The sequence below is a fragment of the Pimephales promelas genome, chromosome 13 (assembly GCF_988280905.1).
Source record: "Pimephales promelas chromosome 13, fPimPro1.hap1.1, whole genome shotgun sequence".
Lineage (NCBI taxonomy): Eukaryota > Metazoa > Chordata > Actinopteri > Cypriniformes > Leuciscidae > Pimephales > Pimephales promelas.
Genome location: NC_142781.1, coordinates 12,838,036 through 12,863,435, shown reverse-complemented (window position 1 = coordinate 12,863,435; position 25,400 = coordinate 12,838,036). Strand labels below are relative to the sequence as shown.

The 25,400-nt window shown below is 38.0% G+C and overlaps 1 protein-coding gene across 1 annotated transcript; it reads right to left on the bottom strand.

Annotated features, from left to right (window-relative positions):
* Positions 1-24,657, bottom strand: kcnk10a (potassium channel, subfamily K, member 10a). Its single transcript, XM_039693487.2, has 7 exons — positions 24,213-24,657; positions 21,861-22,243; positions 13,501-13,618; positions 11,245-11,405; positions 9,241-9,433; positions 2,679-2,821; positions 1-1,106 (listed from the first exon to the last, which is right to left on the bottom strand). Exons 1-7 carry the CDS (start codon positions 24,265-24,267, stop codon positions 450-452), a joined length of 1,710 nt encoding a protein of 569 aa, XP_039549421.1. The 5' UTR covers positions 24,268-24,657; the 3' UTR covers positions 1-449.
* Positions 24,658-25,400: the final 743 nt, after the last annotated feature.

Sequence of the window (25,400 nt, the reverse complement as noted above, 5' to 3'; positions counted from 1 at the left end):
TTAATCTTCGAAGAGATTTCTCATCTTTGATCTTGGGGGATTTCGAGACTCTCCATTTAGAATGGGTGGGAAATCTTGACATTATGTTTCTGGATGAATGACCATGAATTACAGTCTGGCAGAGAGAACATTGGAAGTGCAGCACTTTTACTTACACTTCAAAGAACTGCCATTGTAGCTTGCTACAGATTTTTCATTTCGTCGTCCAGGACTTTTGGAGAGATTCTTTCCAACGTATACGAGCATAAATCATCGGTCTGAAGAAGAGGACTAAGCGTCTTCCAGTGCTACACTCGCCATATTTCCATTATCAAGTTATCAGGACACAGTGAACAGTTAAATGAACAGCAGAAATTGAGATTCTCACATCTCAGATCAGGGTAAGGGCTAAACAAGGCACTTTAGGCATGTGTTATTTATTTCAATTCCTTAAAATAAAGCGGTTCCTTCTAAGGCTCCATCTGCAAATGGAACTCTTTGTCTTCAAGTTTTGTCTCGTTTTCTTCCTCTTTGGTCTGTGGCGGTAGAGGCATGAATCCGTTTTGTTTATTGGGGCTCTCCACAAAGAGAGGTAAGTTGGTCAGACTGGTGTTGTCCTCTTTCTCAAGCTCCTCATCCTCTGCCTCTTTCTTCCCCTCATCCATTGTGGGAGTATTACAACTGAAGGAATCTAAAGCTTTCCGACCGTCGTCTGGGATGTTCTTCCTCAACTCTTTGTTCTTGCTCCTCTTGGCTAGTTTCGTGACTGAACCAAGGCGGTTGAAAATGTTATCTTCAGAGTATGCTTGGCTTGGGTCGCTCAGTCGATGCTCATTCTGCTCAATTCGTAGCCGTAGGTTGTTGAGTTTTGTGTCGATGCTCTCCTGGGAGGATGTCTTGAAATTGGTGGCATCCAGGCTATTGAAGGCAGCTCGACGTTCAGGGGACAGCATGTCTAGGGAATGGGCCCGCTGGTCGAAACCCAGCTGTCTACGCTCCATGCTGCGAATGGTGGCGGCCCTCTGCAGTTTGTCGTGAACTTCCACACTGAGTCGACGTCTGGTTTCACGGAGCTCTGCTCGAACGTTGGCTTTCCACTCAGCGGCGTGAGCTTTAATTTCACCCACCTTGAACAAGATAACAATGGTAAATGTCCATGCAAATAATTGAGTGAACTTTCTTACATGTCAATGACATATGATAAAGAAACAGAAAAAAACACATGCCAATTTTTAGAAATGTATTCTTAGCTATTCCAACACAGTCTCATGAAGATGCGTATCTATACCACGAGTGTCATTTCTCGTGGCATTTATACGCCAAAAGTGTTTTTTTCGTGTATATGGTACGCACTAAAAAACCCTGGGTTAGGTTTAGGGGGGAGGGGGGTGGGGAGTTCGTGCGTATTATACGCAAAAAAGTGCGTATCATATGTACGCGAAAATCGCGTGCCAAATACACGCAAAAACTGTTTTTGGCGTATAAATGCCACGAGAAATGACATTCGTGCCATAGACACGAACTTTCATGAGATCGGGCTGGCTATTCATGTTGGTTTCATATAGTTTTGAAAAAAATCGGAGAATTCGAGAAATCTCATGTGGTCATTTGGTCTGCACAAGCGCCGGAAAGTGCCGGAAGTGATCTCTTGCGCGTGTATGTCACTCGTTGTTTACACAGAGATTTCAGAAGGCGATTTCGATATATCAATATAGATTTTTTTTTTTTCAAACCGCGCGAGAGATCACTTCCTGCGATTTCCAGCGCTTGCGCAGACCAAAGCATCCGCGCCCTCAGATCTCTTGGACGTGGCTGTGGTTATAAGAGGTAAAAACTATATAAATACTGTTCGTTTTCTCACACAAACCGCTCGTTTAGTGTCTTAGGCCATCAATGTGTACTTACATTTACAAGTCATTAAATCATGTTTAATTTGGACTTCTCTGTGCATGCTCTTTGAGGTGGTGACCATATACCTCCATTATATGACTGACAGACAAGAACGGTTTGACATAAAAATATCAAAATTAAAAATACTGCGGAAACAAAGACACCTACATCTTGGATGCCCTCGCGAGTGGGCTTAATGACATCACCCGAGTGTACACATCTTAATAAATATTTTCAAAAATATGTATAAAAGAAAAAAAATACATTTTTAAAAATATCATGATTTTTTATTAATATGCATCAGCGTCTTTGATGGGTTGCACCACATGACATTTTGTCAGCCAGCCTTGTGATTTAAAAACATACGATTATTGGATATTAAGAGACTTTTCTCTTCCGCAATGTTTCTACATGTTTGCTTCACAAGACTTTTCTCTAAAAATCAAACGTTTTATTTTTTTATTTAATATATATTCAAAAAGTTAAATATTTTTGCTTTCATTAAAAAAAAAATCATATTATGGATTATTTTTATTGAATTATGATATCAGGAAAGTTGTATCACCCTGATATGTTTGCCTTTGTGCTCCTAAACATACCTAAATTAATTATAATACAGAAATTAAAAACATTTTCATTATATAAGAGTCATATTCAAGTTATTCTATATATAAATTTTCATTATGTTTTTTAGAGTAAATTTAAGCTATAAGCATCACAACATTAACCATTACATCATACATGGAACTTTAATAAGAAAAGCTTAGCTGGAATAATTAAGGTATATGCAATGCTACTATAAGTCTCACCTCCATTTTTGTCTTTTTAGAAAGCACCCTCAGCCAATCTCCAATCATGCTTAGAACTGCAGCAAAATACGCCAGTCCAACTAGGATCCAGAACCACACCAGCGGCCTGTACCATTTACGGTACTCTATTCTTCTATTGCCTCCTGGAAGAGATGCAAAAATGACACTTTTGTTTCAGAGATGCAATCATTTGATTGTCTTTCAAACTTACAAGGATGCTTTTTGAGACATGCATCAAAACCTCCTGCCAAATTCATGTAAGCTATTTTCCTGACAACAGCAATCAGGCAAGCTTAGATTTTTTGCTGACAATTCATGGTGTCCGGAATTACAAACACTTTCAAAAAGACAATAAAATGCTTTTATATGGTGTGTGTGCTTTATTCAGGTATAACTGAAACAAAGTCTATAATGAAATCAACTTAATAAGTAAAGTTATTTTTGCCTACCAAAGCAAACCAAAAGCAATTGCAATTGCTTTTTGCATTGCAATTGTCCCATGACATGGATCTAAATGAGAAAATGATTTATGTAAGTGTTTATTTAACTTCTGGGTTACTTTTTATCATGCTTTCCTCATTTGCTAGTTCCCAGAATGGCCAGTATAGATCTTGTTTAAGGATTTTGGGTGATCCCGGACAAAAGATTACCAATTGTGTCGATTTCTGTGGCCGTGACTCCTAAATGGCGGTCCTACATCGTACAGTGAGAGGTTAAAAAATAGCCGTTGTCACGGTCTTGCGACCAAAGATAACCTGAGATTTAATTTAACCTAATTTTCTGATTGTATCAGAAATGTATCATCTCACAGTGCGTTTGCTTCTACGACCTACGTCTACTGACTAGCCAATAAAAATGCAACATGAAATGACGTATTGATCTATGCGACATGGCGCTAAAACTTAAACTAAGGGTCATTTGCAAAATTGGCATGTCAATTTTGGCTTATTTTTTGGCTTATTTTTCATCTATCTATCTATCTATCTATCTATCTATCTATCTATCTATCTATCTATCTATCTATCTATCTATCTATCTATCTATCTATCTATCTATCTATCTATCTATCTATCTATCTATCTATCTATCTATCTATCTATCTAAATATGCCAGAAATAGCGAGAGAGAGACAGCACAGCGCAGTATTTGTTTACATTTTAGCGATACATGGCAGTGTCTTTGGAAGATATGGAGAAGGAAGAGAAATGAAAGTGGTTCTATAACAATGCTAGCCAGCTTTATTTAGAGAAACTGCTTGTGGATAAACTGACAGCAGCAACAGCATGAGCAACAGTGAGCAAAGCATGATTTCAAAAGCAATACATCTCGGCACAGTTCGCCTTTTATTTAACACAAACAAACGAAATGACTACTCTGTTATTCAACTAGAGTTGTTTAATTTGTTTTAGATATATCTGTACCGCGAAATATTTAAAAAAGACACATTTTAATGACGTACGATTCGCATTGACAGGGGAATGATGTTGCATGGCAGGTGCAAATGCATTTATCTGATTCAAATCAGATTTATTTCCATATATGAATGAAGCCTGAAACATCAAGTTTGACTGAATTCTCGCAGTTTAACGTTACAGGTTTGGGTGTTTCTCTTGCACCCAGCCACAGCAGAATTGTTCAGCTTCTAATGACTTAAAGCTTCTGAACTCTTGCATTGTGTAGCAGTAACGTTAAGCACTGTTACCATAAACCAGGTGCTTGACTATGTCAGGGTGTGTGAAAGACGGTAGTGGTCTTTCGTCCATTCTGTAGCAGGTCGTACGGGTCCTACTGTATGTTGATGTCAAGTAGTTTCTCTAAATAACGCGTTGTTATGTAGTCTCTCCCGATAGAGACCCTCTCCTTTTGCTTCATTTATTCCCAAGAAAGTGTGCCTTATCGCAAAAATGCTAATAAATATCAAGCTACACTCCTTCTCTGTCGTTATTTCTCTCAGTCTCACGGTCGAAGTAATCATGACAACGGATAGCGTGTCCTCCCAAAATGGCGGATCCCTCCCACAATGCACCACGGAGTTATACGCGTGACGTCACCTCCTCATTCTCAGATATGGAAACAAAATAGTGTTCTATTATATATTACTCGGTAGCCTAATGATGATTAAAATTTGAATGTAGGGACCCTTATTATGCTGTTGTGTTAGTGTGGGGCTATTTTGAGCCTTGTTAGTGGTAATAACAAGCGATTATTATTTGTCATTACTCTATGCCCCATATACTAGCATTATACTAGCATTATAGGCTAAACTGTTTTTAGAGATAAAACTATTTACATTCGGCAATCATGAAAACAAATCTCAGATAACGGTTGACTAGGTAACAATGTGTAATTAGACCGAAGGTTCATTTTGCTTGTTTGTTTTCCTTTAATAAAGTTGTCATTTAAATACTCCGTTGCCTAGCAACGGGAAGAAACTCCTGTAACTTCAGTGCCCAACCCGTATCAGTACAAGACGTGAAATAATCACGTTGGTCCACTTTGGAAAACGTGTATGTCACGGTTTAGTTTAAACCCAAAACCATAAATAGGGCTATACTGCCCTCTTGTGTCAAATTATATTTCTATATTTATTTTTCCAACAAATAAAACCAAACCCGCAATAAAACCCCATCCAATACACCCTTGAACTCAACGGATTCAGTGACTCAGTTAATAAAGCGTTAGGCTTAAATCAAGAGGACCCGAGTTCAATTCCCATTATGTTAAATTGTTGTGATTATATCAAACAAAGTGGCCAAAACAACATTTCTTCAACCCGGTATCACGACAAAACGTGAAATAATCACGTTGGTCCACTTTTGAAAACGTGTAGATGTCATGGTTTAGTTTAAACTCAAAACCATAAATAGGGCTATACTGCCCTCTTGTGTCAAATTATATTTCTATATTTATTTTTCCAACAAATAAAACCAAACCCGCAATAAAAAAAAAACATTCACTACACCTTTGAACTCAACAGACTCAAAACCTGAGTTCAAATCCCATTCTTGCTTACGTTAAATTGTTGTGATTATATCAAACAAAGTGGCCAAAACAACACCCGGTATCACGACAAGACGTGAAATAATCACGTTGGTCAACTTTTGAAAAGGTGTAGATGTCACGGTTTAAACCCCCTCAAACGTGAAACTTACACTTAAACTGAAACTTACCATCACGACCTATTGGTTTTCATTAAACCGAGAAAAATGAAATTTTGTTTTATTTACGATTACTGAGAAATGGTCTATTATTTAAAATGCAAAAAAAAAAAAAAAAAAAAAACATTTATTATTTTCAAGGTGAAAAGGATTCATTTGCCTGGATCCACGCCGAAGAAAACGTCTAAATGTCACATTTTTAATGAAGCAGCCTAAATAGTCCACTTTGGAAAATGTGTAGTCAGGATTTCATTAAACCGAGAAAAATGGAATTTTGTTTTATTTACGATCACTGAGAAATGTTCTATTATTTAAAAAAAAAAATATATATATATATATATATATGTGAAAGGTGAAAATGATTAATTTGCCTGGATCCATGCCGAAGAAAACGTCTTTTTTGTCATGTTTTTAATGAAGCAGCCTAATGAGTAAAATGTCTATTTTTCCGGCGTCCCCAAGCTCCTCGTTTAAGCAAAAGGTACGCTAAAACAAGGTAGGCCTATTATATCGACGTTAAACCACGTTAACCATGTTAACCATAACCTTTTAAATGCTCGACCTAGTTCCATTGCTTAGCAACGGGAAGAAACTCCTGTAACTTCAGTGCCCAACCCGTATCAGTACAAGACGAAATAATCATGTTGGTCCACTTTGGAAAACGTGTAGATGTCACGGTTTAGTTTAAACTCAAACCCATAAATAGGGCTATACTGCCCTCTTGTGTCAAATTATATTTCTATATTTATTTTTCCAACAAATAAAACCAAACCCGCAATAAAAAAACCAACACTATGTCACGACCAATTCGTACGAATTCGACACATTCAATACACCTTTGAACTCAACAGACTCAGTGACTCAATTGATAAAGCGTTGGCCTGTAATCAAGAAGACCTGAGTTCTAATCCCATTCTTGCTTACGTTAAATTGTTGTGATTATATCAAACAAAGTGGCCAAAACAACACCCGGTATCACGACAAGACGTGAAATAATCACGTTGATCCACTTTTGAAAACGTGTAGATGTCACGGTTTAAACTCCCTCAAACGTGAAACTTACACTTAAACTGAAACTTACCATCACGACCTATTGGTTTTCATTAAACCGAGAAAAATGGAATTTTGTTTTATTGACGATCACTGAGAAATGGTCTATTATTAAAAATGCAAAAACCATTTATTATTTTCAAGGTGAAAAGGATTCATTTGCCTCGATCCACGTCGAAAAAAACGTCTAAATGTCACATTTTTAATGAAGCAGCCTAAATAGTCCACTTTGGAAAATGTGTAGATGTCACGGTTTAACCCCCTCAAACGTGAAACTTACACGTTTGCGTTAACACGCTCCAGTGGAGAGATATCCAGATGTTTATTCGCCTCTGCCATAACGATTTAAACCGAGAAAATGGAATTTAGTTTTTATTTACGATCACTGAGAAATGTTCTAATGAGTAAAATGTCTTTTTCCGGCGTCCCCCAGCTCCTCGTTTAAGCAAAAGGTACGCTAAAACAACGTATTACATCGACGTTAAACCACGTTAACCGTGTTAACCATAACCTTTTAAATACTCGACCTAGTTTCAATTGCTTAGCAACGGGAAGAAACTCCTGTAACTTCAGTGCCCAACCCGTATCATACACTAGACATCACCTTGGCTACGGCAGTTCATTGGAACAAATGCGTCAATAGAGCTGCCATCTTGAAACAGGGGAGCCCCTCCACTTTAATCAAGGGGGTAATCCATCGACCGGAAGTTGAAGCCTCGCAGGAGCTGACATCTTGTAGCAGAACTTCACTTGCGTTAGCATTCCCATTGACTCCTATTCATTTTGGCATCACTTTGACAGTGAATAACTTTACATCTGAGGCGTACATCTGAGAAGAAGCTGGCGCGCAATCGGGGAAACGTGGAGGCAAAATGACAAAATAATTAATCAGAATACCTAGCAAAATTGTCTCATTCTCTTAGCTCATGGACAGCTCATATTCACACTCTCCGCCTTTGCATGTTTCGGAAGGGAATGATTCCGATTTCTCATGCCCCAGCACTAGAAGACAGACGGGTCACTCACGTCCCACTACGTAGTCAAGCTCTGTTTGAGTCTGCGCGTCATGGACGGAAGTGCTAAAAAATCGCCAAAAACGGGCTTCAATCGTCTCAATGGAGTTCCAATGAGATCGCTCTGTCCATTTCTTTTACTGTCTATGACTTTAATGCATCAGCGTCAATGTAGTAGACACAGGTCTAACAGAAATAAAATCACCATAAATCATAATGAATGTGATTTTTCTTGTTTTTTTTTGGTTTGTTCCAACGGTCAGACATGTATTTATCATTGATTCCAGAAAGAAAAAAAATATATATATATTTTTTAAAACATTCTTCCTAGTTCAGATTTCATCCGTGAACATCATACACTGCACAAAAGTCCGCCCCACCATCAATGAATTCGAAGTAAAGACAGAGATAGCAGCGTTACCTAGCTACTTCCTATGACAAGACCCCAGTTCCATGATGACGGCGGTTTTGACGCTTGCTTAGAACCCCAAGGTGAGGTCTAGTGTATATTTCTATGGTTTTAGCGTATCTTTTGCTTAAACGAGGAGCTTGGGGACGCCAGAAAAATAGACATTTTACTCATTAGGCTGCTTCATTAAAAACGTGACATTTAGACGTTTTCTTCGGCGTGGATCCAGGCAAATGAATCCTTTTCACCTTGAAAATAATATATTTTTTTAATTATTATTATTTTTTTCATTTTAAATAATAGAACATTTCTCAGTGATCGTAAATAAAACAAAATTCCATTTTTCTCGGTTTAATGAAAATCTGACATCTACACATTTTCCAAAGTGGACTATTTAGGCTGCTTCATTAAAAATGTGACATTTAGACGTTTTCTTTGGCGTGGATCCAGGCAAATGAATCCTTTTCACCTTAAAAATAATATTTTTTTTTTTTTTGCATTTTAAATAATACAACATTTCTCAGTGATCGTAAATAAAACAAAATTCCATTTTTCTCGGTTTAATGAAAACCAATAGGTCGTGATGGTAAGTTTCAGTTTAAGTGTAAGTTTCACGTTTGAGGGGGTTTAAACCGTGACATCTACACCTTTTCAAAAGTTGACCAATTATTTCACGTCTTGTCGTGATGCGTCATTTCCAAAGACACTTAAAATGCTAGCTAAGAAATTAGCTTTACCAAGACAAAGTGATCTGTCATTTTATAATTTAAATCTTGAAAACAAATATTTTCCTCCAAAATATGTCGTTAGAATAATACATAATCTCAGGTGTACTGGAAGCTTTCAGAAACAAAAATGACAGAAATCTACATTTGTTAGACTTGGTGGGCAATCAATAATTTTTTTTTTTCACATTCATTAGTAAATTTTACCTGCAACGTAATCTCCGATCCCGACAGTCGTCAGTGTGATGACCACAAAATAGATCGCATCCAGCCCGGTCCATCCTTCAATGTGCTTGAAGATGACGGCCGGTATGGTGACGAAGAGGATGCAGCCCGCCAGGATGAAGAGCAGCGTAGAGGCCACTCGGATCTTGGTCTGGCTTATTTGATTGTGTTTGCGCTGGGAGGGGTGAAACAGACAAAAAGCAATATCAACATGAAGCAACAGTACAAGAGCCATTCTCAGTCACGCAAACAGCACGACTTCATCGCCAACGGCGACCACACGCGGCATGAGAAGACATTTCGTGACTCTGTCAAGGTGGCATGTGTTCATTAGCTCTCTGAAGGGTCTAATGATGATCTGAAGGAGATTGATTAGCTGTAATGAGGTGTGATCTCAACCCGTCCTGCAGATGCTGGAGCCTGCTGGCATCAGGAGCCACAGTTCTCTGTTTATTTACTAGGCCTTCACCTCTGCTGTGACTAACCTAACACAAACACAGTCCTGACTAATGCTTCCCAGGAAGTGATGACAAGGAGTGACCTTGCATACTCTAAAATGATAAACATAACACTTGATGTGCTAATTGTCAGGGTAAATATATTTTATAACATTGCTAGTTTAATTTGCTTGAAATCATCACAGTATAGTAGGGAATAGTTCAAACAAAGAATCGTTCAAAAAGTTGGTTTGAAAGAAGTCTTATACTTTCCGAGACTGCATTTATTTGAAAAAAAGTAAAAGAATAAATAATAATAATAAAGAATTTGAGTATTGTTTTCCAGTCTTCAGACGTGTGCCTTACCACACAATCCACTGAACAGACTGTACGTCTATCCCCTTAACTTAACCTCTTAACTGTCACCCCCCCTTTTTTGAATAGACATGAAAATGCACATTTCGAACTTAAATGGTTGTAATTCAAGAATGCTTTGGAATATAGACATATGATTGGTCTTGTTTTAAAGGGTCACTCCACCTCTGGAAAGATGAATGTGTGTTTTAAAATGGGTAGTTTATGTAGAAGAAATGTGAAATTTTTTTTTGAATTTGGAGCTGATTTTTTCTAGACTGAGAAAAGCCAGACAATGTATTTTTGGCTTATGGGGATGAAAAACAACAACTCCCAGAATGCACTTGCTTCGCTGCCCAAAGAGGCCACGCCTACCGGTAACCACGCGCATTAGGTAAACAACAAGTCTAGGCTAGTCTCCGTGATGAGTCTGCCCAAAAATGTGTTTCGAGATCGCCCAAAATGTCCGGGATTTGGCTTTTGCGTCCTACAGTCGTCATTCATTATGTTTACTGTGGCGAGCAGGATGAGTGAGGGCCGCGGGAGAATGACGCGAGGGCGGTGGCGTGATTACTGATGAGCGACACCTGTGAGACGCACCGGTCTCGTACCTCTCAAGGAGGAGCGGGAATTTTCTTAGCAATGTTAAAACGCACATCAACCCATCACTACTCGGCTTACTACTCGGCTTTTTCCACCGAACAAGAGCCTGCTAGCTTAGCTTCCAAAAAAAGATGGCTGACACTATGTGTAATCCCAATCCTCTTTAATGCATCTGTCTGTGAATTCAGTACCTTCGTCCATATTTTCAAAAAGTTTCTGCCGGTGAAATCAAACGCACTGGCACTGATCTGTGATTGGTCTGTTAGCACATTAGTTCCAACCCCCTATGAGCGGGATTGAAAGGGTGGGGACTAGTGCTTGTAGTATTTACAGAATCCCAACCCCCCCCTCTTACACTTCTTCCTACAATGACGTAAAATTAAAATTTTTGCGTCATTGTAGGAGGAAGTTAAAAAGGTAAATAGCAGATTTCTCTCGTCTCAGGGGAAAATAAGAGTGTTGCACAACCATTCAATAGTATAACTGGGTTTCTAACAATTGGAAAGTTTAATGCAAATGGGTGGAGTGTCCCTTTAACTTTGTTTTTAATAACCTAGGAAAGAAATAGTTTTGCGCACAACACTTCACTTACCCTGAACATTTTCTCCACTTTAGCTATGCTCTTCACAAAAATAGTCCCAAGTTGATCACCAACACCCGCAAGCAGAAAGCCAAAGAGTGGGATGCCAAATATTGCATAAAGGATGCAGAAAATCTTCCCACCCTCTGTGCTTGGAGCGATGTTGCCATAACCTTAAAAAGACAAGAGAGTAATGCAAATTAAGTCTCAGCAGAAGAGGACAGTATTATGATGTTAGGTTAAGTATATTCAATATAACATATGAAGAATGTAGTCCAATAAAAAAAAATGTCATACAATGGTAGGGGGCTCACAGAAAGAAGAATTTATTGACTAATTAGATATTTAGTTCAAGCCTCTGCGAACTACATAAAATCAAATAAGAGTCATAAACTTGTTTGTATTATGGCAGATTATGGAACTCCAAATCAGTCTGTTAATTCCAGTCTGTTAATTCAATACTTTATAGGTTTAACGTGCATTATAGGAAATTGCCTTCTATGGTCCCCATGGATCAAAATGTGTCTACAGAGAGCATGTTTGAAGGTTTAGCAACTGAAGTGTAAAAACTAATCTTGTTTATGCCTTTGTCCATTGCCCGCTGGATGGCTGAGCCAGTGAGAAATGACATTGAGAGTCATGTCAGCATTTAAATCCTCACCTGCATTGCACAACAGCTTCTTTAAGTTATCAATCACAGGCTCTGGCAGGTAACACAGCAAACAGCTTATGGACTTCAAGTGTATAACTTTAGACCTCCAATGGAGTGAAAATGGTGAAACACTGCCTGTGTTTCATCTATGAATTATTTACAGATTTCCAACCTATTTATTTGATCTCATTAATAATATGTAGCTAAAATCAATGAATTGCTCCTAAAGCATGAGTAGTTTCAATTGGTTTGATGGCTGAAGCTGGTGCAGTTTCACACATGGCACATAAGATGAAAAAAATGAACAAATATTGATTGGTGGATATAGGGTCTGGCATGATTGAAAGTGAGACTATAAATGTATGACATGAGCAAATGCCTTGTATTTGGCTTGAGCTAAGCATATTAATGTGGTTTGTAGAAGTCATGTTCCTTATCGTGTAGCCGTTTGGGTTTCACTTTATTTTGATGGTCCCTTTAACACATTCTGTTCACCATAAGTTATGTTGTATCTATGTCTACAATCTCTCATTAAAATGTTAGTAGTAAAAAATAATCGCGATTTTAACGGTAAAAAAGCTACAGAGCAAAACTTTCCGTACTATCAGCCCGTTTTCATCCCAAGGCGTCAAATACTGAGTTTGACGCTTTTGATACATCCAATGCACATGGCACCCTTTAGCGTCAATATAAAACGCAGATATATATGGGCCAGAAGGCGCCTCCTAGTGGTCTAACCCTACCCCAGACCTAAACCTACCCATAACCGAAGCGCTATATTGATGCTAAAGGGGGCCATGTGCGTTGGATGTATACTGTATGCATTGTCAAAAGCGTCACTATATGACGCCTTGGGATAAAAACGCATTGGTACTATATACAGTAAATAACTGTGATATAATTTTACTGTAAAATACCATTAAATTTACAGTTTTTGAAAGTGAAAAAGAACAACTCATAAATTGACGTAAATTGACATTCCCACAATTTCCTGTGTGACACTTCACATTTGATGTATTTTTGTTGAAATAACTATGGTTTCTTATAGTTTTCTTGTTTTTTTTATCAGTTAGGGTTTTATGTTACACTGTGCAGCTTCTTTTTATTAGCCTTCTTATAAAAGACTGCTTGTGATGAGCTTTGAATGATCATGTGACTCTCATCACTGCTGTGATGATTGTCAGTGTATTACAATGGTACAAAACAGATATCAATGTATCAAAAGGCTCGTAAATCAACATTTTATCAGATAATGAAATACGGTTTATTACTGTAAATTTTAAGTTAAGTCTGTAAAACTATTAACGTTCCTACCGTATTTTGTAACGGTAAAGTTCTAGCAACCACAGCTGCCGTTTTTTTTTTTTTTTTTTTACCGTAAACATTACGGTTTGATTTTTTACAGCTTGCAAAATTACGTCTAGTCAGTTGAATGTTTGTTGGGGAGAATCACAATAAAGAGTTAACAGATATTTAGCAACAGTCTACTAATACTCTAATGAGAGTTAGTTGACATGTAGTTGCAAAGTTCCTTCTAGTCAACAGGATGTTCAAAAAGACCATCAAGATAAAGTGTTATCGCAGTTTGAAATGTATTTGTTATGTCTAAGTGTTACCTATTGTTGTTATCACAGTTCCAGCGAAGAAAAAGGAACTCCCCAAGTCCCAGTGACTGGAGTTGTATGACGTGTCTCCGATAGGACTGACTCCAGCGTTCACTGCATCTACTGAGTGCTGGGAAGAGATAAGACTGGAGTTAAGTTCATTGCACAAGCAGCACGTCTTTCAAACGATTAATAGTCCATTCCAGTGACAATCATTTAATGTGGTAATGAAATTCTGAATTGGTATCAGGCCAGAATAAACAAATACTTTCAACATCTAAATGGACTGAAACTCTAAAATCCATAATGATATTGAATGCATTTTTAAGGAATTATGAAGTTATTTACTTGAAAATGGCAAAACACTGTAAGGCTTTTAAGCTCTTATGTGCAATTTATAAACCAATATCTCAAAAAGAATAACCCATACATTTACAGAGACAGCTCTTTCACAGTTGTCAAAAAGAATAGGTCCTTGATTTTCGTATTCGCCATTCAGTGGCTTTGAAAGTTAGCTACGGATGTGAAAAACGCAGAAATCTGGGTCCAATCTGCCTTTATGACGGCTGAAATTACACGTGCAGTGATAAAAATGTGACCAAAACCATGCCTTTTTTCTTGCTTCTACAACTCTTTTATTGAGACTTTTTTTTCACGACTTGTACCCATAGCGCTCCAACTCTCAAGTGCAACACTTTTATCAGTTGAGCTACTGAGAAAGTTTACTACAATACATCCAAAATGCCAAAGATATTGAGCTGTTTATGTGATGCAATATAAAAATGCAGTGTTGTAGTACTCGAGACTCGGACTCGTCTCGGACTCGGTCTCGAGACCATATTTTAATGGTCTTGGTCTTGTCATGGACTCCTGTCCAGTTGGACTCGGAATTGACTCGTACTCGAACATTTTTTTTTTTTAGGACTCGGAATTATTCCCGAGTCCACTCGAGTTCAATTAAAAATATTTTTCATGATTATTAATGTCTGTTAATAAAATATTTCTTTGATTGATTGACACGCCCAGTGATTGGTGATTTTCTAGCGCGCAACTGCGCATGACAAATTGGAATAAAATTACTTTTAACACCACCTACTATGTGGCCTTTTTACCCTAAACTGATCATATTTTTTAAACTCTAAGTAAATTCAGTAAAAAAAAAAAAAAGGATTTCTCTAAGTAAATAAAAGTAAATTTGGTAATCAACCCTCACTGGTCTCGGTCTCGACTCGGACTCGACCGTCTCTGGTCTCGGACTCGACTCGGACTCGACTCTCTCTGGTCTCGGTGTCGACTCGGACTCAAGTGAGGTGGTCTCGACTACAACACTGTCAAAATGTGTTAATTTACAAATCATGCACTATGTTAAAAGTGTTTTCAGGTCACAACATTGTGTGGAAATAAGTTTTTGAATTGTAATATATGGGTAGAGGTAGTATTTTTCCAAAAAGCCCATAAATCAAATAGTACACAATGCATAATACATGTTGCCTTAGACATTCTAGTGATGTCTAGAAGAATTTCACAGAAAATTTGTCTTTGTCATGCAAACTGAAGTTTTCCACATAGTCATGGACAAGGCATCCTACTGAGGAGATGATTCAAATGAGCCATCTAGCATTAATGAGCCTATGATGATCAGATGTATCATTAACAGAGAGAAACTGAGAGGGCGGATCAGAAAACGGTCACTCGGCCCAACAGGAAACCTGGAGAGCAGATGGAAGAACTATACTGAGATCAACAGGAAGCGGCTCAGGTGTGAGAAACGAGCATGTGGGCAGCTGAAGGGCAGGTACACAAGGGCAGATTCACAATCTCTCGGTCTAGACTGGATGAGCGATGCCGAGTTTGAGGCAAAAGCAGAGCGAAAGAGAATAAAATAACAAAGAATAGCAATCAATCAGCTCAAGATTTTTTTCCTCAGTCCAAAAATGCAAACTGCTGTCCTTTGGATGTACGCTCGTCGAAGAGATCACTTTTCTCTCATAAAGTCGACCGGGTTTTACCTCAACACAGACTGCAAGAAAGCACAAATTTGCATTCCATCTGTCTCTTCTTTAAATTCGCCACTGAACTGATCTGAATATAATTTTATTGCATGTGACTGCAAGGGTGACTTCGTGTGCCCTATGGAGATGTTATACCACTTTGATGGTGGTAAGAACATGATTTCAAAGAAACATAAATGCATCTTTCCAGCAGACAGCAGGTGCTCAGATGACAGTGCCTGGGAGCTTTCAATCTCACCATGAGTCATTGTGACAGAAGTAAACCATATAAGCTGTAAATACTGACCTGAGTATCATGAGCAATCAGTAATCATGAGCCAAATGTATCAGGCAACTACATCTTTACTAATCACCGTGGCACTGTGCCCTGATTCTAAATGAAATTTATACCGAAAGCAAGTTTTTTTTTTTTTGTATGCAGATTTGTCATTCTATATACTGTAGTAATGTTTCCAAAATGACAAAATTACTCACTCTCAAGCCTCAAGGTAACCAGTTAGTCACACAGTGGCACAATACCCACTTTCTTTAATTTTATATAGCCTTCTAAGTTGCCACATGCTGTACATGGTATTTTGCAATTGATTGAGAATATATTTTTAAATGATATCTATTGTACCCTTTGGTGATTTAATTAGCAAATCAGCTGAAACATACTATTCAAACTATGTTCATTGTCAATAGAGTTTATATGGGTGCCATATGTAAAACATAGTTACAAAAAAAGCGACTTTAGGCAGATTTAAATGGTTTTTCAAAATATCTCTTTCAAATATGAATATCACTTTACTCTGATTTTTGTGGTAAAATATGACTGGGACATCATGAGGTTCACTAAGGATATTATTTATCCGTAAGATATTTTACCCCCAAAAGTAAAAAAAAAAAAAAGAAAAAAAAGTCTCATAACTCAATATAAAGTCTCAAAATATTGAAAAAACAAACAAAATATAAAGTCTCATTCTCAAGTATTTATATAGTGTTATATGCATCATCATCATTAAAAAAATATATGTATTTTTATTTATGTTTGATTTTATTTGTTTTTTTTAGTCTTTTGGTTTTAGAGGGAAATGTACCCTGTTACAGACAAAGCATTTCTATATTTATATATAGTTATATAATTTCAACGCATTCTCATCCCAAGGCGTCATATACTGATCCTTTTGCCAATGCGTAGACATCCAACGCACATGGCACACTTTAGCGTCAATATAACACGCACAGAGTATGGGTAGGTTTAGGTCTGGGGTAGTTTTAGGGTTAGACCACTAGGAGGCACCTTCTGGTCCATATATTTCTGCGTCTCATATTGACGCTAAAGGGTGCCATGTGTGTTGGCAAAAGTGTCAGCATATGACGTCTTGGGATGAGAACGGGCTGATACTTTATGTTTGTTTAATTCTACTCATGGACAATTTCAAGCCATTTGGATAAAATATGTAATCCTGTTTTTTTTTTTTTGTCTGTATCAGAGGTGTAGTAGATACGATAAATAACAATATAAAGTCAAATGTAATCAAATATTTTCTTTCATTTTCTTTGCAAGTAGAGTTATGTAACTGGAGGTGAAGCAAAGCAAACGCCAAAGGCAATCCCTGGAGCTTCAGACCAGACAGAGAACGCTAATGCTTGAACATTTCCTGGCCATTTCAGCTGAGAACACCTTTTCAGTGTTCATGCTCTGTCTGATGCACAGCTCGAATAAGTGCTTTGGCATTTCTTCAAATTCTTCACCTCGAGTTACATCACAGCCAGATTGCAGTACATATGCACAGCTCGCAGCCCGAAAGCAACAGCTTATCCACGCGCCGCTAGCCTGAATCATCGACGCTTTGCGGCATTCATAACCAGCAAAACCACAAGTTACATCTCTTGCTGCAGATCTGTTTTCCATTTTCTTTATCGTCCAGCATTCCAGCAACATTCGACAGCAGAAGCCGCTGTCATGTACGCCTCTCTCGTTCTCTTCTGGAGTCAGTGAGGCTGAGCTATTTTGAAATGGTGCTTTGTTACAAAGCTTTCAAATGCTGCTGGTTCTAGATTAAATTAGGGTTTCAGGTTATTGATTCAATTATGGTTTTTAACCTACCCGCCTAAGTCATTCCAGGGAGCATTGAGATGGGCGGGCTTCACGTTTCGCCCTGCCCATACTCCTGATGGAGCCCCATTAGCGTAAAAAGATTCGAGATTCCCCAATGGATGCTTTTAAGACTTGATTGTTCTTTATCTGCGCAGCTGGATGATTACCATCACTCATCTAGCAAATAAGCTTCTGGTCCTTTGATTTGGCTTCCTCTCTCAAGGATATATAGAGAAAGAAAATCCTTAGTGTTTTAGAGCCAAAATCAGACCAGAGCTGCGTGACATGACTACTCAAGACAATCAGAATTCCTGAATTTAGAATGTGCACTTAAACAAATGGTCTTCCAGTGGGAGAACTTTAGAACCTACCCCCAAACCTAGCCTTAAAAGGGTGGTATAATGCCCTTTTCACAAGATTTAAAATAAGTGTTTGATGTCCCCAGTGTGTGTATGTGAAGTTTTAGCTCAAAATATCCCACAGACATTTTTATACAGCAAGTTAAAATTGACACTTTTTGAGGATGCAAAAAAAGGGTGCTGTCCCTTTAAATGCAAATGAGCTGTTGCTCCAAGCACAGAGGGCGGAGCTACAACAGTTTGTGTCAACACTTTTACCTCACACAGACATCTGAAAATGTCAATGTTTATGTACAAACCAGAGTCAGACAATAATGGAGAGACTCAAGAAGAAGTGACAACATACAATGCAACAGGACATTTCTGAATGGTTAGTTGATGAATTTAGGTAGCTAACGTGTAGTTATCTTCTAGTCATTGATTAGCATATTCTGTCATAATAATCTATAAATATCATTCCCAGGGGAGGGGTTTATGTAAATTTTAGGGTTGGTGATGTCATTAACCCACGAGGAATGTCGTGTAGTCCCTACCAGACGTTTGTTAAGTCCTTAAAAAAAAACAATTTCAACTGAACTCTGAGCTTTGTAACTTTGCAGATGTAGTTTATGCTCAAAAAGCAACATTACACACTAACTAAAATTAAAAAAGTGAAATCATAATCAACTACCCTTTTAAACCATGTCGTTTCCTTATATTACCAGTATTTTCTTGGGTAATTACATTGTAAGTACACGTACTGTACTGTAAAATAAAGTGTAACCCTACACTTAACATTTAAAAAAAAAAAAACATTTAAAGAAACACTTTAGTTTAGGGTCCAATCCTCACTATTAACTAGTTGGTTATTAGCATACATATTACTAGCCTTCTGGCTGTTTGTTAGTTCTTATAAAGCACATTTTAATGCCTTATTCTGCGTGATCATATTCTACATCCATTAATCCTAACCAATACCTAACCTCAACAACTGCCTTACTAACTATTAATAAGTAGCTATTAAGAGTTTATTGAGGGAAAAGTCATAGTTAATAGTGGGAATTGGATCCTAATCTAAAGTGTGACCAAAATATCTTGTTAATGGATTCCAGTAAATCATCAAGATTTTTGTGTTTGGGGTTGTACAATCCAAATTGCTTACTTGATGAGCTATTTTTGAAATATGTTTACCATGTAGACTACACTCTTAGAAGAAAAGGTTCTATATAACCTTAAAAGGTTCTATCAGTGCTATATATTTGGAACCCCTAAAAGGTTCTATACACTCTTAAAAAAGGGTACCTCTGGGTTCTATATAGAACCCTGGGTACGTAGAACCCGTAAAACGTAGAACATCCTTTCCTTTGTAAGGCTGCCTATGATGCCTTACAATGCTGTGTATGTAGGCAGCTCACTTGGTATTGGAACAGAACCAGCGTCGATATCTGGAAGGTCTCTGCACTTGGCCGCCACTTTCCCTGTTTTATGAGGAGCAGTGTGAGCACTGGTCCCTGAAAACCTCAGGACAAGCAAAAGGTGACGCATTGCAAGACAAATAAACTGCTTTTGTCAAGCATGCGCAAAAATTTGATCATTGTAAACCAGGTTCTCCTGAATATTCTTGTTCTGGATTATTTGACATTGGTCGTAAGCGAGTCATGCGCTTCAACTGCAGCAATGATTGTCATCATTTCTTTTTTTTTCTGTGGAATTGAAGATAGTTTGAGAAGTATAATTGTTCTGTCCCTATAATAGAAGTCAATAGGCTTCAATGCTTCAATGTTTGGTTTACAACATTCTTCGAAATGTATTTTTTGTGTTCCACAGAAGAAAGAAATGCATACAGACTGCGCTGCTGAAACATCTTGACCTTTTGTCCTGAGCCCATGGTTTGGGGAGACCAGATTTGAATATCCAAATAAAATTGGACAGTTCACCCCATGGGGTGATCATGATTTCACTGCAGATCCGGAATGTAATTTCAACATGATCGCATGGAGTCTGGGATGACCGTTTTGCACCAGGCCCAACAATTGCCTACTGAGGCACAACATGAGAGTGAGTAAACAATGACAGAATTTTTTTGGTGAACTGTCCAATTTTATTTGGATATTCAAACTGGCAAGGTTTGACGTCAATGACAACAACGTATTTGTTTTTGTACGTCTCTTAGTGACAACGGTCACAATCAAATGGTCACAAACGGCACAGGACTTTTAAAGTCCCCCTGTAAGTCAATAATTTCATCCCTTAAAAGTCATCTTTGATCACCAAAAATAGATATTTAAATGTTTTTTTTTTATCCTTGAAAAAAATGTTTATGCCTTAAGATAGCTTGAATGTAACTCTACACCCTTGCCTCATTTAGTATATGCAGTTCTATGAATATGCAAATTAACCACGCCTCCACTCGCTCACACCAGCTAAGAGATCCACTCGTTGACTAGGGTTGCGTTTCCCGAAAGCATCGTTAGCCAACTATGGTCGCAAGTTCCGTCGTTATCAGCTTAGTTCAACAAGTCAGTGTCTCCTGAAACAATCGTTCCTACGAACATTCGCAAACAGCGTCACAAAGTTGTGTGGTTTTAACGACAGCTCAAGACCTGTGATTAGAGGCAATAGTTTCTATATTGCATGACATTTTGACGTAATAAATCGTTATCTTGAGCAAAATAAGCAAGCTGACATTCAGTACAACCGGTGCCTTTTATTTAGTATTATAGTATTCTGTAATTTATATTAAAATCTAGCGTTAATTGGATCTCAAATAGTTTCAATAAAAGTAGTTATCACTCCACCACGTGCGAAACCAACATGGTTGAACGATACTTTGCGACAGTGGGTTTTGGGAAACAGTCGTGACTAGCTTGATATCTCCAACGATGCATCGTACTATGGTAGCGAAACAGCGAACTACATAGTTGTACGGGAAACGCACCCCTGATTGGTCACATGGTAGTTTGTGACGTCAGAAACACCAGCGTGTTTTTGAGACTGTCTTTGGTTCGCTGCAGTTTTAAAGAGAAAATACTCAGCAATGGTGTTGACTCATGAATTTGTACATGGTTTGACTTAAAGCATATTAAAAACACCACATAGACATAAATAACATTAAAAGCTTGATTTTCACCACAGGGGGATGTTAAGGTTAACGCTCTAACGCTCTATCCTAAGCTGTGATGTCAAATACGCAAACGGGGAAAATTATTTTAAGAGATTCTGAAAAAGAAACAGTCTGGTAAATATTAATAAAGATTTGCAATTTAAATTCTACTTGAAAACATTTTTTAGGGGGGTCAGAATACTTGGACTTAGGAGAAAGATGGTCTTTGCAGCCAAGGGGATGCAGTTACATCATCTACCAGCAAGAGCAAATGGGATCATGCTAAAAACCTTGAACCCTTGATATGAGAGGGGGAAGTCGACCATAAATCTACCGTACATCAGCTTTGAAGGATTGAAGAATATTTTTTGCTACACCATTAGACATCACATCATAGACCTGACAAAAATATATTACTCAGGATTCAGAGATTGAAGGGTTGCAGGGTTTGCAATGTTTCCCCCATAAATCTCTGCTATTTTATTGCTGAGCACATTCCTGAAAAGTCGTGTTAAAGTAGGCTCGGTAAGTGGGAACCATTAAAGACCAGAATGGACTTTGCACATTGCTTCAATCCTGCAAAACAGATTGATTACTGCCATCGTGGGCACTATTCAATGCCTTCAACGCCTTGCTGTCATAAATCTGCCATGAAAGTCTGCTCGACATTTATTTTTGTCGGTTGCTCCATCTAGCATTGTCCAACCGCTGTGCCCCGGTCTATCGCATGAGTGAAGCTCACATGTCAGACAGATCGATGAAGCTATATTGTTACACTAGATCTGAGATCCCACTAGGGATCCCTGAGCTCTACTACAGACCAGCAACAGTTTTACCTTGATGAGCTCTTCCAGCTCATTGGGGGTCACGCAGGGATGCTTCTGCAGGAAGGCGGATTTCTTCAAAGTGATGGTGTCTTTTTGGTTGCTCTCGAAGGGTTGCTCCAGGGCTCTGAACACCAGACCGCCAGCGACCAGGTACGCTACCACCACCACAAACACGGCCAGGACAGTCTTCCACTTCATGACCGTGAGGAGGGCTGAGCCGTCCGCCACCGCTTCCATGCTGGCCACCATACTAGAAGGCCGGGAGACAGAAAGGCGGGGTAATGAGCACCCCATGGGGTTCTGCATGGTGGCCACACTGGCCTGCACCAAACTGGACTGCAACATCCCTGGTTGGACCTTCTTTGGCGGCACCAGGTTGGTCTGCACTGGCACTGTTGGAAAGAAAGACGATACTGTTATGTAATGTACAACACCGGTTCTCAACTCGTTTTGCTTTAGGACTCCGATTTTACAGTCATCGTGATTTTGCCTGGTTCAACCAACATTTCTGTCCGGAACTTTTGTCCTCATCCTATCCCTACCCTAATACCTAACCCTACCCTTAAGTTATACATAAAATCAGAGGGAAATGATAGGTAAATATCACTGATGTAGAAGCAGCTAATCCTGGTTGCAAGCCTAAACCTGACAAACTGTAAACTTGTTCCGCAAATCTGATTGGTTGATTGGAATGTTGTTCCACGATCAACATAGACGGTGATCCAGGAACATGCTGTACAGATTTTCCATTGAACGCCAAGTACAAAATCTTACGTAGGACAGAAATGTTATTAATTTAAAAGCTAGTAAATGATGTCACTTGCTATCATAAAAGCACTGATGATGATTTGTTTTTATTTTTGTTTGTTTTTTTCCTGCTGCCCATCACCCTATCCGAACAGATCTGCGATTTACCAGACCAATGATTTATTAGATTGTCATCTATCCACTGGAAAAAATAGCTTATTCAAGAACCAAAAATTAGAATCAAATATAATTTACTTTTTGAGCTTAGGGTTTGCTTTCCTCTTGTGTTCATTATCAGTGCTGCATATCCACACATAGACACATGCCTGCACACACACACACACTTCTGTTGGCTTCCTGAAAACCCATTACAGTGGAAAGCAGATGCTGCACCAGGGTGGAGCAACAAAGCTATACTGTTTCTGACCGACTACATTCATTAACACATTATTAAACAGGTAAAAACATAAGAACACTGCTAATATGCATAAAAACTAAAATCATCTTGTGGAGGTGGTATTGTATGTAAATTAAATTGAATCAATAAACCCAAAAATGCATTAAACGCACAATATGAAGAGTAAGCCTAAAATAATTTCCCCTCAACTTTCTTGTAGTCAGGCAATGCTTATGCTTTCGCCTGCAATATGATGTAGTACAGCACAGCTGTTTATGTGGACTATCCCTGCAGCATGTCCGCAATAATTCTCTGTGACAATCCGATCGGTTGTTTACAAGCTCCTTTGACAATTTTTTAATAATAATAATAATAATAATAATAATAATATATATATATATATATATATATATATATATATATATATATATATATATATATATATATATTATGTGAAAATTAACACTTTTAATAAGTCTTACTATTTCGGTTTTAGATTAAAATATAGATCGACAACAAGGACTTCAATTGGGGGGAAACAAATCAATATTGGCTAATGATTATTATTTATTTTTTTTTCCAGAAAGGTCTTAAAGTATGTTTATAACTTTGTATAACATTTATCTGAAACGTGGTTAATTAAATAAACGCCTTATCGTAAACATGTGAGATGTTTTTTCGGTGTAGTAAGATTAGGTAATGCGCGTGTCCCCCGCGTTTCATTATGCATAGCTCGTATCTCTGCATAGTACTCGCAGACTTAGACACGTAATGATGAGCATCTGTTTCATTTCCTATACGTCTCTATGATTTCTTCCTCTTCTATCCTGCTAAACTATCGCAGCAAACATCAACCATATACAGTCCTCTCGGTCAGGTCGTGATTGTGATTTATCTTGTGGGGAAGACCATGATGAGCACGAAGCAATGTTGTGATTGACACGCGTGGATGTGAATATTAATGAAGGTGTCCAATGCTGAGATGGGCAGAATGAAATCCATTATTAGAGACGTTAAACCTTTGACAACGCAAGACAAACTGAACACAGTCAACTACCTCACCCATTGGTACTCCATCATCATTTAAAGTGTTTTTGATTGAATCTGGGTTCTTAAATCACTATGACAACTGGCTGCCAGAACGCGTGATGCTTCATTGTGCTCATTATAACTTCTGTCTAAAATGCGGCATGAACAAATGCATTGGGTGTACCTACCTTGAGGAGGGTTCCAGTTCCCTGGTTTCCTCGGGTTTTCCGTTGGAAATTTCATTTTGGATTGCAGTTTAATTCATGAAATGGTCTCGTTTGATGAAGAAAGGCGGTAATTCAGGAGATACGCGCCGTAATTGTTGAATCATGCAGCGAATTTCCTTGAAGACATTGTTTTTAAACGAGACAGGGAGGTAAAGGGGCGCAAGCATGAGATCATCTTCATCTTCAGGCGTGTAGAGGGATGTGCTGCTTGACTGGGATGCCTCTGTCTCTTCATGGCACTTAAGAGTTCCGGATCACTCCGCCTTTTGCCAACAATTGCACCATTTCCCTCGCGTCAGAGAGGCTCTTTTTTGTGTGAGGTGGACGGTGAAGGTGGAGCAGAAGTCCACGCGCAGTTGGGGGCATCCTGTGAGTGCTTGGCGAATGGACTATACATCGAGAAGGTTTTTCTCTATAGCCGCAGTATATGGCAAGCCGGTTTAACATTTATATGGCTTGTTTCATTTTTATGTTATCAGTGCTTGTTTTTAATTAACAAAAAAATAATTCTACTTTTACCCTTTTAACTAAATGTTTTAATCGACACCCTGTCTCCCATAACATACTGTAAAAGTAAATATTTTCAAAAAGCCTAATTTGTTTTTTTTTACAGTATTGCTGTATTTTATGGAATTAATTGTATGAGCATGATAAATAATTGCTGCAAATTTTACAGTAAAGTAGGATATTACATATTACAATATGTTTTGTTTGTTAAATTACTGTTGTTGTATTTTGCATTTAGTTGAAAAATTTGGTTAAATAATAATAAAAAAAATGTCAGTCCTATACAGGAAATCTAAGTAGGCTACTTGGTACCTTAAGTGAATTACACCAACACAATGGTGAATTTAACTATGGGCTTTTTGACCAATCATTTAAAAATGTTGGCTCAAAAGCCATGGGATATCGGCTTCATGCAGTACAAGCGATTTTTATTTAGCTGATTTATTTAAGTTTGATTTATTATTTATTTATATGTGTTTGATTTTGTTTCGAATTTCTGACTTATTGTTTCATGAGTATTTGCTGCTTTTTTAAACATTGGACGTTGTGTGTTTATTTTCAGAGGAATTTTGGCCATTAATCCAGAAACTCGATCTATAAAAATAGTAGGAATAAACCCATATGTGTGGACTCTGTTTTAAG

What these genes read in the sequence shown, in the direction of transcription:
- kcnk10a (XM_039693487.2), bottom strand. Translation starts at nt 24,267, where the DNA reads ATGAAATTTCCAACGGAAAACCCGAGGAAACCAGGGAACTGGAACCCT. An exon ending in AAGTGGAGAAAATGTTCAGG is followed by an intron (nt 9,434 to 11,244) that starts GTAAGTGAAGTG and finishes CACCCCTCCCAG; the next exon opens with CGCAAACACAATCAAATAAG. An exon ending in GATCGGAGATTACGTTGCAG is followed by an intron (nt 2,822 to 9,240) that starts GTAAAATTTACT and finishes CATCTCTTCCAG; the next exon opens with GAGGCAATAGAAGAATAGAG.